Source organism: Dromiciops gliroides, chromosome 1 (genome assembly GCF_019393635.1).
Source record: "Dromiciops gliroides isolate mDroGli1 chromosome 1, mDroGli1.pri, whole genome shotgun sequence".
Lineage (NCBI taxonomy): Eukaryota > Metazoa > Chordata > Mammalia > Microbiotheria > Microbiotheriidae > Dromiciops > Dromiciops gliroides.
Genome location: NC_057861.1, coordinates 530360102 through 530375242, shown reverse-complemented (window position 1 = coordinate 530375242; position 15141 = coordinate 530360102). Strand labels below are relative to the sequence as shown.

Below are 15141 nucleotides of genomic sequence, written 5' to 3'. Positions count from 1 at the left end.
GAGAGAGAGAGAGAGAGATACAGAGATACAGAGATACAGAGATACAGAGATACAGAGATACAGAGATACAGAGATAAGGAGACAGACATTTGTCTTTTCCCAGACATGTAGATTACCCCAAGTTTATTGGCTCAGAACCCACATTAAATTGGAGTAGATAAAAAAGATAGAGAATTGTGCTGTGAGAGGTAACGGGATCACAAAGAAGGCAGTATAGCATAAAGGATAGAGAGCTGGCTGCAGTGTCAGGAAGACATAGGTTCAAATCTTGACCCGTATATACTTTCTCTGTGACACTGGGCACTTTAATAAATCTTTTTTTTTTTTTATTTTAGTGAGGCAATTGGGGTTAAGTGACTTGCCCAGGGTCACACAGCTAGTAAGTGTTAAGTGTCTGAGGCCGGATTTGAACTCAGGTACTCCTGACTCCAGGGCCAGTGCTCTATCCACTGCGCCATCTAGCTGCCCCCGACACTGGGCACTTTAATTAAACTCACAATATTACAGGCAAGTTTTAGAATAGTTGTTATTTTGCATTGGAAGAAAAACTTTAATTAGCCCCAAATAAAAGAGCTTAACCAAAAACATTTTAATAAACTTCAGCTATAAGGGAGGTCTCTATCTAGTCACCAGGAATCTCTTCCACAAAATCCCTAATGACTTCCCTTGTATGCCGCTTCCTGATCTGTGCCCAGTTGTGTTAGTACACTTCCTCTTCAATATGGCCCACCTTACCCTGCCCTCAATAATCCTAAAATTATGCATATTTACTTTTATTCCTCTTTAAGCCCCTTATTCTTATAATCTGAGGCTTTGATCCATATTAGAATGCAAATATGGAATGCAAATCTGCTTGGAAGAGGCAACTAATTTATGAGCAGTTATTTCACAGCATAGTTCCCAGAGGTTCTGGGTGACTGAGGTGTTAGGAAGTCCTGCGAGAGATGTTGAACTGAGGCTAAGGGTGCTGTGGTACAGTGGAATGAGTGGAATCTGAAGTCCAAAGACTTGAGTTCAAATCCAGGTCTGATATTAATAACCTTTGTGACCTTGGACAAATCACCTAATCTCTCTGGGGTTAAGTTTCCTCATCTGCTGAATGATTTGGTTTGGACTTGGTAAGCTTCAGATTCTTTACAACTCAAAAATTAAACTTCCAGGTTCAAATACTGGCTCTTCCCACTGACTAGCTATGTGACCGTGACAAATCTTCTTTGGACCTCAGTTTCTTTGTTCCTAAAATGAGGCAGCTGACTAGGTCAGAAATTATTATTATTATTTTTTTGGCAGGGGAATGAGGGTTAAGTGACTTGCCCAGGGTCACACAGCTAGTAAGTGTAAAGTGTCTGGAAGTCAGATTTGAACTCAGGTCCTCCTGAATGCAGGACTGGTGCTTTATTCACTGCACCACCTAGCTGCCCCCAGAAATTCTTAATCTGTTATCCATGAACCCTTAAGAAGACTGGGGAAAAATGACTATATTTTTATTTTCACTATGGCCAACTGAAATTTAGCATTATGACAATGAGCAATATAAATGAAGGGAACAAGCATTATCCTGAACTGTAATCCATGGTTTTCACCAGACAAACAATTCATGACAAAGAAAAGGGTAAGAACCCCTGTTCTAGGTGGCCCCTAAAGTGTCTCCCAGCTCGATCTAAATATTTGATGCCACAAAATGAGTAACTTAATCATTAGATCCACCAGTAGAAGGAGCACTAAGCTGACAAGGAGTTAGGACAACAAGGCTTTTCATTCTGATTTGACCAGTTACAGTTAAGGTGTTTGACTCTGGGTAAGTCATTTCATTCATCCGTGCCTCAGTTTCCTCATCTGTAAAATGATAATAATAATTCTTCAATGCACAAGATTATTCTTAGAAAATCCCCTTGAAACTTCCGTGTAAATGTCCAACTGCTATATAATTATTGGCTATTCTTAGGATGGGTGAAAACATTTTTGGAATGGTAAAACACAAGGCAAACATAAGTTGGTGATATTTGCATGGGAAACTCCCCACATCATGATAGTTTGTAATTTAGTAAATGAGTTAGAGAGAGTTACGATAGACAGACATATAGAGATTGAGCAACTTGTCCAGCATTATAGAGTGTCTGAGGTAGGACTTGAACCTAGTTCTTTGGGTTTCCAACCCCAGCATTCTATCCATGGCACCAAGGCTGTCTCTGGCCTTGAAATCAGTAGCAGAAAAAACATATACTTGAAAAAACTTTTCCAGTCTTCAGGGTATGGAGCAAAGTGGCTGGTTTTGGTTTTATTTTATTTTTATTTTTAAAATATTTATTATCTTATATTTTTATATATTTTTAATTTTTTTCTGTCAGGAATGAACACATCAGTTAGCCAATTAAGGATACATAGGGCAGCCCTTTCTATGGCTTTTCCCACCTTTAAGACTGAAAACATTTTCATCTGTGAGCACGCTTGAAGGCTCTCAGGACCGAATAATTGTCTCAAGTGACTCTACATGACTCCAGTCTCAAAAACATGTCTCCTTTAATGGAGCTTGGTAGCAGGGACATGTTTTGGCATATTTCAGAGCATGTTTTTATGGCTTAGCACAGAAGACTATTTTAGGCAGTCTGGACCGAGAGTGGAAAGATCTCTGGGCCTACAGTCAAAATAGACATAATTTGGGTTTAATCCCTCATCTGACACTTACTAGTTGGGTGACCCTAGACAAGTCACCTAACCTCTCTAAGCCTCACTTTCTCCATCCATAAAATAGGCATAGTAAGACCTGTGGTGTCTTATTTTCAGGGTTTTTGTATGGGACAAATGAGGTCGGCCCTTAAAGCAACCTAAAAATGTCAACTATTATTGTTCCAGAAGGCTGTGAAGTTATGCTCCAATTCAACTTTTTTTTTTTTTTTTTTTTTTTTTTTAGTGAGGCAATTGGGGTTAAGTGACTTGCCCAGGGTCACACAGCTAGTAAGTGTTAAGTGTCTGAGGCCGGATTTGAACTCAGGTACTCCTGACTCCAGGGCCGGTGCTCTATCTACTGTGCCACCTAGCTGCCCCTCAACTTTTTTTTTTTTTTTAATTCAAGAAACATTTAATAAGTGTACTATGGGGGCAGCTAGGTGGCACAGTAGATAGAGCACCGGCCCTGGAGTCAGGAGTACCTGGGTTCAAATCCGGCCTCAGACACTTAATACTTACTAGCTGTGTGACCCTGGGCAAGTCACTTAACCCCAATTGCCTCACTAAAAAAAAATAAATAAATAAAATAAATGTACTATGCTCCCTGCTGGAGGAAATATACAACCAACCAGCAACATCCTGTAGCAACATAGGACAGAAAAGCACAGCATCTTACAGGAGAAGGGGTAGACAATGAGGTACATCAGTCAAGGGAGAGAAGAGGATTATTTGGAATGCAAGTGTTTAGGATCTTTTTATGGAATAAGAAAACATTCCCTGTTCAAAGACAGGGATAAGAGGAAGAGACCAAATATTTTTATAATTCTAAAATAATTCATTTTTGACAAAACTGAAGGGACTTTTCTCCAAGGAGAGTAAGTGGTTGTTACAACAGTGGAAGAGACTATCTATTTAACTGTATTGTTGCATAACTTTTTAATATTTTATTTCACTTTACTTTCTATTATTAGGCTACTAGGTGATTGGGAGATTTCTACATTGGTTGATCATTAAGATGCTACAAAATAAATGTGGCTCCAAGAGCAACTAGGTGGCATGGGCCCTGGATTCAGGACGACCTGAGTTCAAATCTGCCCTCGGACACTTGACACTAGCTGTGTGACTCTGGGCAAGTCACTCAACCCTCATTGCCCTACAAAAAAAATGTAGCTCCTACTTTTCTTCCACATATCTATAGTACTTCATATATCACACACAAAATCATAAAATACTAGAATGTCACATGTGGAAAAAATTTCAGGCAACACAATATCATAGAGTTAAAATAAGAAGGAAACTTAGGGACTATTGAGTCCATACATTTTATTTTCCAGATTAAGAAACTGAGGCCCAGGAAGGAGAAGATGCATGTCTAATGCCACTAGCTCACTGGGATCAACACACACACATACTTATATATGTGTGTGTGTATTTGTAATATATATATATATATATATATATATATATATATATATATATATATATATATATATATACACACACATATGTATTGTAATATATATATATACACACATGTATATATTATTCTAGCCATCAATAGTTAAACTTGTTCAGTATCTCCCATAATCCTAGTGCAGAGCTATGTACAACATGGGTGCTTAAGAACAGCTTGAAAGATCATCTGAGATTCTTGAATTCCTGCCAATTTTTTTTTTTTTAATCAAAGTTCTTTTTCTCTCTGCAGTGTATTTGGGGCCTACAGCCTAGATGTCATCACCAGTACATCTTTTGGCGTGGACATCGACTCCATTAACAACCCCAATGACCCCTTGCTTGTCCGCATCAAGAAGCTGCTCTCTCTCAGCTTTTTAAGTCCTCTCTTTATCTTAATAAGTATGAGATTGATTCCTCATCAAAACACCTACATCAGGGGCAGCTAGGTGGTGCAGTGGATAGAGTACTGGCCCTGGAGTCAGGAGTACCTGAGTTCAAATCTGGCCTTAGACACTTAACACTTACTAGCTGTGTGACCCTGGGCAAGTCACTTAACCCCAAATGCCTCACTCAAACAAACAAACAAACAAACAAACAAACAAACAAACAAAACCACCTACATCAGTGGTCACTCTCAACCCGAGGGCTTTTATATCTCCACAATAGTAACTCGGTTTTTCAAGAGTGGGAAAGGGACATATTTTATGCCCCAATATTCAAGTAAAACCAAAGACCTTTGAGGGCAATGTCCCAGGCACAAAGAATAGAATGCATTTCTCATGTCAGAGCAGAATCCTCCATTTCCTGAGCCACCTGGGTGCTCAGTGGTTACAGTGCTGAACATAGAGTCAAGAAGAACTGATCTCAAATCCTGACTCAGACTAGCTAGGCAAGTCAGCCTAAGTTTCTTTCTGTGTAAAATGGGTATAATAACCCCTACTTCATAGGGGTATTGTGAGAATCAAATGAGATGATACATGCAAAGTGCTTTGCAAATCACAATGCATTATGATTTTATTTGTATTAGCTTTTATTATTACTATACGGTTGTATTTTGTCTGAACATTTGGACTGACAAATTGGGAAATCAGTCCAAACTAATAGGAATTTGCTAAAGATCTACTGTGCAAGGCACTATAGGAGGTGCTGTGGCTATATGGAGAAAAACCAAACCAAACAAAAAAGTTACTCCTTCCAAGAAACAAAGGATATCTATAAGGAATTGTTTTTGTTCAGTCATTTTCATCATATTTGACTCTTTTTGACCCTATTTGGGGTTTTCTTGGCAATGTTACTGGAGTGGTTTGCCAGTTCCTTCTCCTGCTCATTTTCCATATGAGGGAAGTGAGGCAAATAGGATTAAGTGACTTGCCCAGGGTCACACAGCTGGTAAATATTTGAGGTAAGATTTGAACTCAGATTTTCCTGACTCCAAAGCCAATCCTGTATTCACTGTGCCACCTGGGTGCCCTTCGACAAGGGATAAAACATATAAATTTTATATCTATTTTGTACACATTTTCCATTTAAATATCTATGTATATGTTGCTTCATTCCAATAGAATGTAAGCTTCTTGAAGTCAGGTACAATTTTGTTTTTGTCTCTTCATCCCCAGAATTTTAGTGCCTTGTATATTTCAGGTACTAAAAAGCTTATGGAATGAATGACTATGCATGATTAGAGGAAAGGGGGACCAATTATGCACATGGTAGAGTGATCAGAAGAGGATTTCCATAGGAGATGGAACATTTACTTGAAGGAAGTTAAGCATTTCTAGAAATTGAAATAAAGAGGCAGGGAATTCTGGGAACCAAGGGACATGGAGGTAGGAGATGGAGTGTCAAATTAAGGGGACATATTGAAAGCCAAGCTATTTTAACTAGAACTTAGGACCCATAAATTACTCAAAGCCAGGGCCATGGTTTTAGCAAGCATCATTCCCATTTAAAAGAGGCATCACCACATAGAGAAAGAAAAAAATTCTGGGGCAGGAAATAGGGTCATTAGAAAAATAATCTATTGAATTCCTGGATTTAGGGCTAGAGATCACATTTTAGAGATGTAGAAATGTGTCCAAGAGGGGAAATGACTTATTTAAGGATACAGAGGAAAAAAGGCCAGGATTTTCTGATTCCAAATTCAGTGCTCACCATGATAATTCACTGAAATTTTGGCCTTGATAGATTCATCTTCCAAACTTAGAGGATATTTCACTTCTGGATCTTCTCTAGCTTGGCTCTTCAAGGACTCTTTCCCTTCTCTCTTTAGGCATATCTAGGTTTCTCCTAGCCTAAAACCTTGAGACACTCAGACATGCTTCCATTATTTTTCTTTGCTAAATGTCAATCTTATGTTCACTTCGTTAACATAAACTTGCATATTAGCACATTGCAAAGAGGCTTGACTTGGATTCTTCTCAATCAGGAACTCCCTTTGAATTCTTGAGAGCTCTGCACTTCTCACAGACGCTGCTATACTTAGAGTTATAGTAATTTGTGTAAATCTGATATCTCGGTTTTTACTCTTTAAGATTCTTCATTTCATTCTAATTAACATATTAAGCACATATAATATAAGGCCTTCTCCTAGTCTCTGAGGGACATTTGAAGTGTCATTGTTCCTGCCTTCATGTAACTTACCATCTAATTGGGATATAAGATACACATACAGTGTAACACAACAAGCCCTTTAACAAGGCACAAAATAAAGTAGTATGCATGGTCTCAGGGGGGCAATTCTCATTGCTTGGCGGGGGAAAGGAAAGGCTTCCTGAAGGAAGTAACATTTGGGATGGACTTTACAAGATGAATAGGAATTTAACAAGGGAAGGGTAAAGGTAGGATGTTACAGGCAGAGCCAGCGCAACACAGCACACCACATAAAGGAAGAATAGCACATGGTATATTTAGGGGATAGAAGCAGTTCACTTTTTTTTTTGGTTGGGCAATAAGGTTTAAGTGACTTGTCCAGGGTCATACAGCTAGTAAGTATAAAGTGTCTGAGGCCAACCAGATTTGAACTCAGGTCCTCCTGAATCCAGGGCCAGTGCTTTATTCACTGCACCACTTAGCTGCCTCCAAGGAGTTCAGTTTTGCTAGCAAATTGAATTTTTAGAGGGGAGTTGCATAAAAAATGGATGTGTAGGTAAAGTGTTGCCAGATTATGGAGGGTATTAAATGGTATAGGGGTTGTAATAGTACTCTGTAAGCAAAAGGGATCCACCATAGAGGTTTGAGCTGAGGAGTGACCAGAAATACAAGGAAAATTACCTTAGCAGGAGTGGGAATAATGAATTAGGAGGTGGAGAGAAAGAGTGAAGATGGGCATACTTATTAGGAGGCTATTGCAGTAGACCAGATGCCATGTCTTATTCTACTTTGAAGTTCTTTGACTAATAATTCTTAATCTGGAGTCCATGAAAATTGTTGTTATTGTTATTCAGTTGATTAGTCACATCTGACTCTTTGTGACCATGTATCAACCATCCTTGTGGTTTTCTTGGCAAAGATACTGGAGTAGTTTGACATTTCCTTCTCCAGTGGGTCTTTTTGTCAGGCAATGAGGGGTCAATTGATCTACCCAGGCACATAGCTAGGAAGTGTCTAAGACATCATTTGCACTCAGGTCTTTCTGACTCTAGGCCCAGTGCTCTATTCACTGAGCCACTAGCTGCCTCAAATCTTAGTTTTAAAATCCTTTTTGATGATTACATTTCAATATAATTGATTTCCTCAGTGTTTTATTTTGTGCAGTTAAAACCACTATTCTGAGAAAGGCCTATAGGCTTCACCAGACTGTTCAAGGGGTCCATGAAACAAAGAAGGTTACCCTTACTCTAGATGCAAAACATAGTTTTGCACAATAACTGCTTTTTTCATTGAATCGTATCTCACTCATTGTCAGTCCAACAAATCCAACAAATTTCATGGAATTAGAAGTTTTTCTTAATAGTTGTACAGACAGATCATTGATACAGGTCAGAGGATTCTAGGACCCTAGTTAGAACTAGAAGGGACCTCCAAGGCCATCTAGTCCAACTTCTTCATTTTGTGAACAAAGAACCTGAAACCCGAAGAGAGGAAGTGACTCATCCAAGGTCACTTAGGTATTAGGCATCAGAGGGAGAATTAGAACTCAGGTGGAGAACCAGTGCTCTTATTTACCACACCCCTATAGTATTAAATGACTTGGATTTGAATGAGGATTAATCTCAGAATAATGATCTCCCTGATGTTTTCTCCTACCTTTCTTACTCAGCCCTATGTCTCATCATTGTCACTAGAAAGGTTCTCTGAAAAGTCTCCTCCTCCCTTTTTCATATTACTCTGATTGGTTTCTATTTCCATTTTTTTTCCAGTGGTGTTTCCTTCTCTTGTGCCCATATTGAACAAAATGAATTTGAGTCTCTTCTCTAAAGAAATTGTGACCTTTCTTGAGAACTCAGTACGGCGTATCATCAAAGACCGGCAAAAAAACAACAGCAGGGTAAGTCTAACCCTAGAATATATGGACCCAGCTTTGATTAAATTTGGACCCAAGTACACATCCCATTCAAAAGACGCATTTTTTGTTTGATTTTTCATAGGATCCTAAGTTTATAAATAGAAGGGAACTGAGAGGTCATATAATCAAGTTTCTTAATTCACAGCTGTAGAAATTGAGGTACCAAGTATTTAAGTGATTTTCCCAATGTCACAGTACTAGAGCCATTCAGTAAATGCATTTGGATCTGGCATTCTGGACAGCATTCACATGCCTACTCAGATTATGGAACTAGAAAAAACTGAGGTTGCATATTCATTTTGGGTGGTCTTATGATGTAAAAGGCAGTGTAGCATACAGATCTTCTTGAGAGTCAAGAGAGCTGGGTTCTGGTCTACATTCTGTCAATAACTAACTACTTATGTGATCTTGAGCAAGTTACATATCTTTTCTGGAACCTGGTTTCCTCATCTGGAAAATAGGGGGCATTGAATTAAATTATTGCTAAGTCTCTTTCTAATTGTATCACCCTATGATTATGTGTAATGTGTGTGTGTGTGTGTGTGTGTGTGTGTGTGTGTGTGTGTGTGAAAGAGAGGCAAGAAGAGAGAGAGAGAGAATCTTATTCATTGGGCTCTTCTTTCAATCATCCCTAAAGTTCTCATACTTTACTAGTCAGTAGCATGAAGCAGAGGACAGAGGGGAGGCAGAAAGGTCTTTAAACTATTAGTCTTGAAAGTCCTTTGGAATCCCTTTCAGGCCTGCTACAAATCCCAGGCATATCCTTTTTCATAATGAGAATGTTGATTCAATCTGTGGGGTTTTCTATGCATTTCAAGGTTTTGCATAAGGTGAAGATGGAGAAAATTCTCTTAGGAAAAGTATGCTATGCTGGGGCATGACTTGTGAGGAGACTGGGAAGATTCTCTGTATCCTATCCTGTTATTGCCATCCAAATTCACTGACTTAGAGATTTATTTCTAAGCTAATAGTTTTATTCTATTAAATTTTAAAGTCATTTTTTCCACTAATAAGCAATTAATTTTTTCTCTCTCCTTCTTCCCCACTGGAAAGAAGAAAAAAGAAAACCCATATAAAACATGCATAGTCAAGAAAATAAATCCCCATTTTGGCCACATCCAAAACCACATCTCTTTTATACACATGGAATCATGGTTAATCATTTTGTTGATTAGAACTCTTGAGCCTTTGAAAGTTGTTCATTTTTACACTGGTTGGTATACTAGAAATACTTACAAAAAGTATAAATTCTTCTGGTTTTCTTCATTTCAACCAGCATCACTTCACACAAATAAAACTATAACCCATCAAAGGCCCAGAGTAAAATATTTTTCAAGATAATATTTGTAAATCTCTTAGCACGGTGCCTTGGCACATACTATACACTTAATAAATCAGTATCCTTTTTCTCCCCTTTCCTTTCTGGCACTAAGCAAGGGAGCTATCCAGGGTCCTGTCTTTTGGCTGCATTTCTCTTACTTTTAAAATAGTTTTCTCCTGAAAACCCAGGTTGAAATGGAGATTTTGACTCAGGCTGTTACTTTTCTTCTTTCTGGCTACAAAATTACAAGCATGATCCTCAGCTTCATCACTTGTAACCTGGCCACAATCCTTGGAGGAATGATCAATTGTTAACACTTCAACATGAATTAGTTCATTTGATCTTTTTCAGCATGAAAGTAGCTTAAGAGTGTATTTTGATAAATATGGCTAGGAGAGAGCATAAGGGCATGTGGTGGGCTTGGAGTGGAACTAGAGGGATGGGAGATGCAAAGCAATCATTGCCCACACCATGGTTTTGTCTAGAGCCAGCTCTGTGTGGTTAAGTGTTATTTGAGCATAGATGGAGAGGACTGAACCAGAGAAAATCTAGATGTGGAGGGGATGGGGAGAGCACCTTCTTCTCAAGTTTTAGTGAATTGTCAAGCATATCACATATTGAAAATCTCTAAGAAACATTGGTCTTTTCTTCTACCAGTCTTTTCAATATGAGAGGTTTATGACTGGAACACAGAAAAAAATGGAGTTCATAGAAAAAATGATACAGCTTATATTACTTTAGTTATTTCAACCTGATTTTCACTTTTCTGAACCTGTCTCTGTTCCCAGGATCGGATAGATTTCTTGCAATTAATGATTGACTCCCAGGCCATGAATGATCCTGGATCTGAGGAGAGGAATAACTCCCCAAAAGGTAATGTAATGATGAGTTGCTGAATATGAACAGAAGTATAAACTCAATAACTCATATAATAGTCCATCATAGTCAAATATAATTTCAAAGGAAGTATCACTGATGCAAAATCAAAGACCAAAGGACTTTTTTCCCAAAGAAGGTGAATGTTACAGTTTGGAGACCTGAATCCTAGTTCTGGATTTATTAGTAGCTGTGTGACCTTGGGCAAACTCACTTAACTATTCTGATCCTCCATCTCTTCCTGTATAAATGAGGATGATGGTCCCATTCAGCTTCAGAATTCTATGATTTTTGTTTTGCCATTCTCATCCCATTGCAAGAAATCCTCATCAGATCATTGTTGTATTGCTGTACTCAGCTGAATGACTTCATAAAACCTCCATCAGCAACCAATAAGATTCACCTTTAAATTAATTCCATCTATGTCAGATGGATATTTCACAAGGACCAGAAAAAAACAAGCTTAACATGATATTTTTCCTTTGATTAGTCAATGACCCAAACTGCTCTCATCCAAGACCTAGAGTGAAACATTTCTATTTCTATGAATTTGGGTACTATCCAGGGTCCTTCCCATCAACTGTTTTTTCTCACATTTATAACTTGGTTTTCTCCCTATAGCTCTAACTGAAGTGGAGATTGTTGCTCAGGCAGTTACCTTTCTTTTTGCTGGCTATGAAACTACAAGCTCAACCCTCAACTTTGTTGCTTATAACTTAGCCACCCATCCTGAAATCCAGAAGAAACTCCATGAGGAGATAGAGCATAATCTACCAAACAAGGTAAAAGGGGACAAATAATGCTTGTTTTCTCAATTTAACCAATTAACTCAATCCAGTAAACATTTAGTAAACAACTGTTTATTGTTGTTCATTTACACAGAATAAAACCCATCTGTTGGTCTGTCTCTGTCTCTATTTCTCTTTCTTTTTGTCTCTGTCTCCCATTTAAAAGACAATGGGAAGATAAGGTCAGTAGCATAGAAATGGGAAGACAACTCTCCTCAACCCACCCCTGTGCCTTCAAGGCCAATAGTAATGACAGATTTTCCCAAAGGTCTTTATTAAGCCTTAAAATTGAACTAAGTCTAAATTGAACTACGTCTAAGCAGGGTAAGGATAAAGACTGAACTTGTCATTTCAATGGTGTACTACTAGTGAATAGAGCTTCTAGGGAGGAACTTCCTCTGTGTTACATCAAGGAAACACTCCGTGTTCCTCGAAGAAACAAAGGGGGGACTGTAACGATTGGAGTGACTCTACCTGCTGGAGGGTTACTGTAGGAAAGGTCCGCCATGAGGAGAAGGCATCTGAGGGCAAGCCATGTAGCTTTTCCTTGGCATCAGGAAGTGACATTTGCTCATGGGTACTGTCTATCAAAGCTACCAGTCAATTAGCTTGGAGCTGTGTGTGCAAGTGGATGGGATGTTCCCAGTTTCACAGGAGGCTTGTGGGATGAAGGAGGGGTGATTCACTCTCTTTCATCAGGACTCTCATGGAGAGTGGAGCAGAAATGCAGGCTTCCTGAGATAGACAGCTGAATCTAGGCCTCTTTCGCTATCTCTTCACCAAATTCTTATTCTCCTTAATAAATGCTTAAAAGTCTAACTCTTGCTAAAGCTTATAATTTATTGGCGACCACTCATTAGATATTTTAGACAGACTAGATGGAATTTTAGTCCCTTAAATCTGGCTATATAAGTTATTACCTTCACTATAAATCATAGTCATAGAAAGCCACCCAAAGCACTGAGAGATTAAATAAATTGTCCAAGGTCACATAACTGGTATATGCCAGGGTGGATACTTGAACTCAGGTCTTTGTATTTTCAAAATCTATTCTACAACCAGTTTGTCATGATGCCACTCAAGCCTAAGTATGCAGTACAACATGGGTTTTCCCAAGGTTGCAAATAGGTAAGAGATGTTTATGCTATCAGCAGACAAAAGAAATCAATTAACACCATTCAATAAACATTTAGTAACCAAGGAGTACTTATTGAAGGCCACTATGTATCAGATGTGGTGAGAGAAACAAAGAAGAACACAGTTCAAGACTGTTGTTAATCAAGGAATAAGTGACATTACACACACAGGAGGTATAGGGTGATCTATCATGTGCTAGAAATAAAGGAAACATTCCTGATAACCAATATTTCCTGGAAATTACAACTAGAGACATAGAAGAATAAGCCAAAAGTTCTCTTCTGTTCCTAATAAGAACCATCTAATGCAACACTATCTGCCATAGTAAATATATAGTACTGATGTTGTCTGTTTAACCTAAAGCAGTCAAGAATTACTGATTCAGGGCTAAGGGGAGGAAAATTAATCTGAATGTGTATTTTTCCAAGAAGTATTAGTTTTATTTCTTTACAATGTATGTAGTAACTGCTAAGAAGCTAGTAGTGTTGTCCAGTGAAGGTCCTAGGAGAAATGCTTAATGACCAGATAATGATTCATAATGAACACAGCAATTGTAAGTAAACAGGTGCTTCTAAATTAATTGAAAACTGTTTATTCTCTCCAGCCCTTTCAAATATTTTCCTTATAAATTCTTTGCACCATTCATTTGCTTAGTAACCTCTTTCTTCATAAACAGAGCACATGTAAGCTGTGTCTTTACTCTTTGTCCAAAGTATAGCAAATTCCAAATTAGTTGCATCTGAACTGATGACATTTTAAAGTTCAGTTGCTCAAAACTAGCAAGATTTTACAAAATAATTTCCTCAAAGTTGATAAAATGGTTGATTTCAGAATTTCATAATCTCTCCAGCTACAGAAATACTCGATGTTTGTTTCTTTTTCTTTTCACTGAAGGGAAGGACAAGAATGAATGGATGGGCAATGAATCAATAAGAGAACTAAGAATGAATGAATGAATGAATGAATGAATGAATGAATGAATGAATGAATGAAAGTTTTATGGGATCTGGCTACTGTATCCATGATGTTCTATTATGTCTTTACTGAGGTTGGAAGCAAATGTCTATACTAGAAGTGACAGGATAGCACTTAGCATGAATTACACTAATTTAGGAATGATCATAGACTATTAATTCCTTATTAGTTAGAACTATATTTTTAAATACTTAGTATCTCCCAAGGCATGGACACCAAGCCTGAGCCCCTGGTAGACTTTTGCTTCCTAAATAGCTAGTTGTAATTTATATAGCATTTTAAGGGTTGCAAAATGCCTTAAAATAGTATATAATTCTATCCTCACGACAATCTGGGAGGTTGATAATATTTCTATTTTTTATATGAAGAAACTGAGGCATATAGATGTTAAGTGCTTTGCAAGTAGGTTTTTGAGGCTGGATTTGAACTCAGATCCTATTGGCTATGGGTATAGAACTCTTTTGACTGTATCTCCTCACTACCCAATGAGTTGAATTAGACTGAATTCATGACTCCTTTGGTTGCTCATTGTTACTCCTAGAGCACCGCCTGGCATGTAGTAAGCATTTGATAGATATTTGCTGATGGATTTCATTTATGCAAATATTAACTTTTCTCCTTAGGCAGCCCCCACCTATGATACCATCTTCCAGATGGAATATCTGGACATGGTGGTGAATGAGACACTCAGGCTTTTCCCTCAAGGAGGACGCATAGAGAGAGTCTGCCAGAAAACTACTGAAATCAATGGGGTAACCATTCCCAAGGGGACAGTGATGATGGTCCCTGTCTATGTTCTGCATCATGACCCAGAGTACTGGTCAGAACCTGAAGAGTTCCGTCCTGAAAGGTATGTGAAAGGAAGGGATGGGTGAGTTAACTTTCGAGGATCACTTGTTGAGAGTGTGAGGAAAAGGTAATCAGGATGCTTCCATGGAACATGGATCACAAACAGCTCCAGCATGTCCAGCCAGAGAGCCTTTATGATGTGGAGCCATATACTGTGCATAGAATTTAATTATGTACATTGAAGAAAATGACAATGAGACCAGCTTTGAGCAGCTGTAACACTGAGGGGTTTATAGCCAGATATTAAAACCAGAACCATAGGGAGACTGGCTCAGGGCCAGGCAAATCAGCAACAAGAAGGGTAAAGATGTGTTGAAAATAAAATGTAATTTCCTAGCTGAGGTTATGAGCAAGTCTTATTCTGGGACCACTGTGGGGTCAAAACCTGATAAATGAGGCAGGAACCAGTGATGGCATTAGAGACTCTGGCAGCAGGGAGCTGATCAAGATTTAGAAGCCCTAGGTGTGCATTGTAGCAGTATTATTAAGTGTAACTTCAGGGACCACCCCCCCCACAAGGTTGGGCAAAGGTCAGTACCTTCTCTGTACAAATTCACATGTTAACAATC

General features: G+C 38.4%; 1 protein-coding gene across 1 annotated transcript in view; it reads left to right on the top strand.

The window, feature by feature from the left end:
* LOC122734485 (cytochrome P450 3A21-like) overlaps nt 1-15141 on the top strand; it is a 48011-nt gene that overhangs the window by 30156 nt on the left and 2714 nt on the right. Inside the window, exons 7-11 of the mRNA XM_043975346.1 lie at nt 4373-4521; nt 8481-8608; nt 10736-10820; nt 11445-11605; nt 14347-14573. Coding sequence (XP_043831281.1) covers nt 4373-4521; nt 8481-8608; nt 10736-10820; nt 11445-11605; nt 14347-14573 — 750 coding nt within the window. The remainder of the gene's footprint in view (nt 1-4372; nt 4522-8480; nt 8609-10735; nt 10821-11444; nt 11606-14346; nt 14574-15141) is intronic.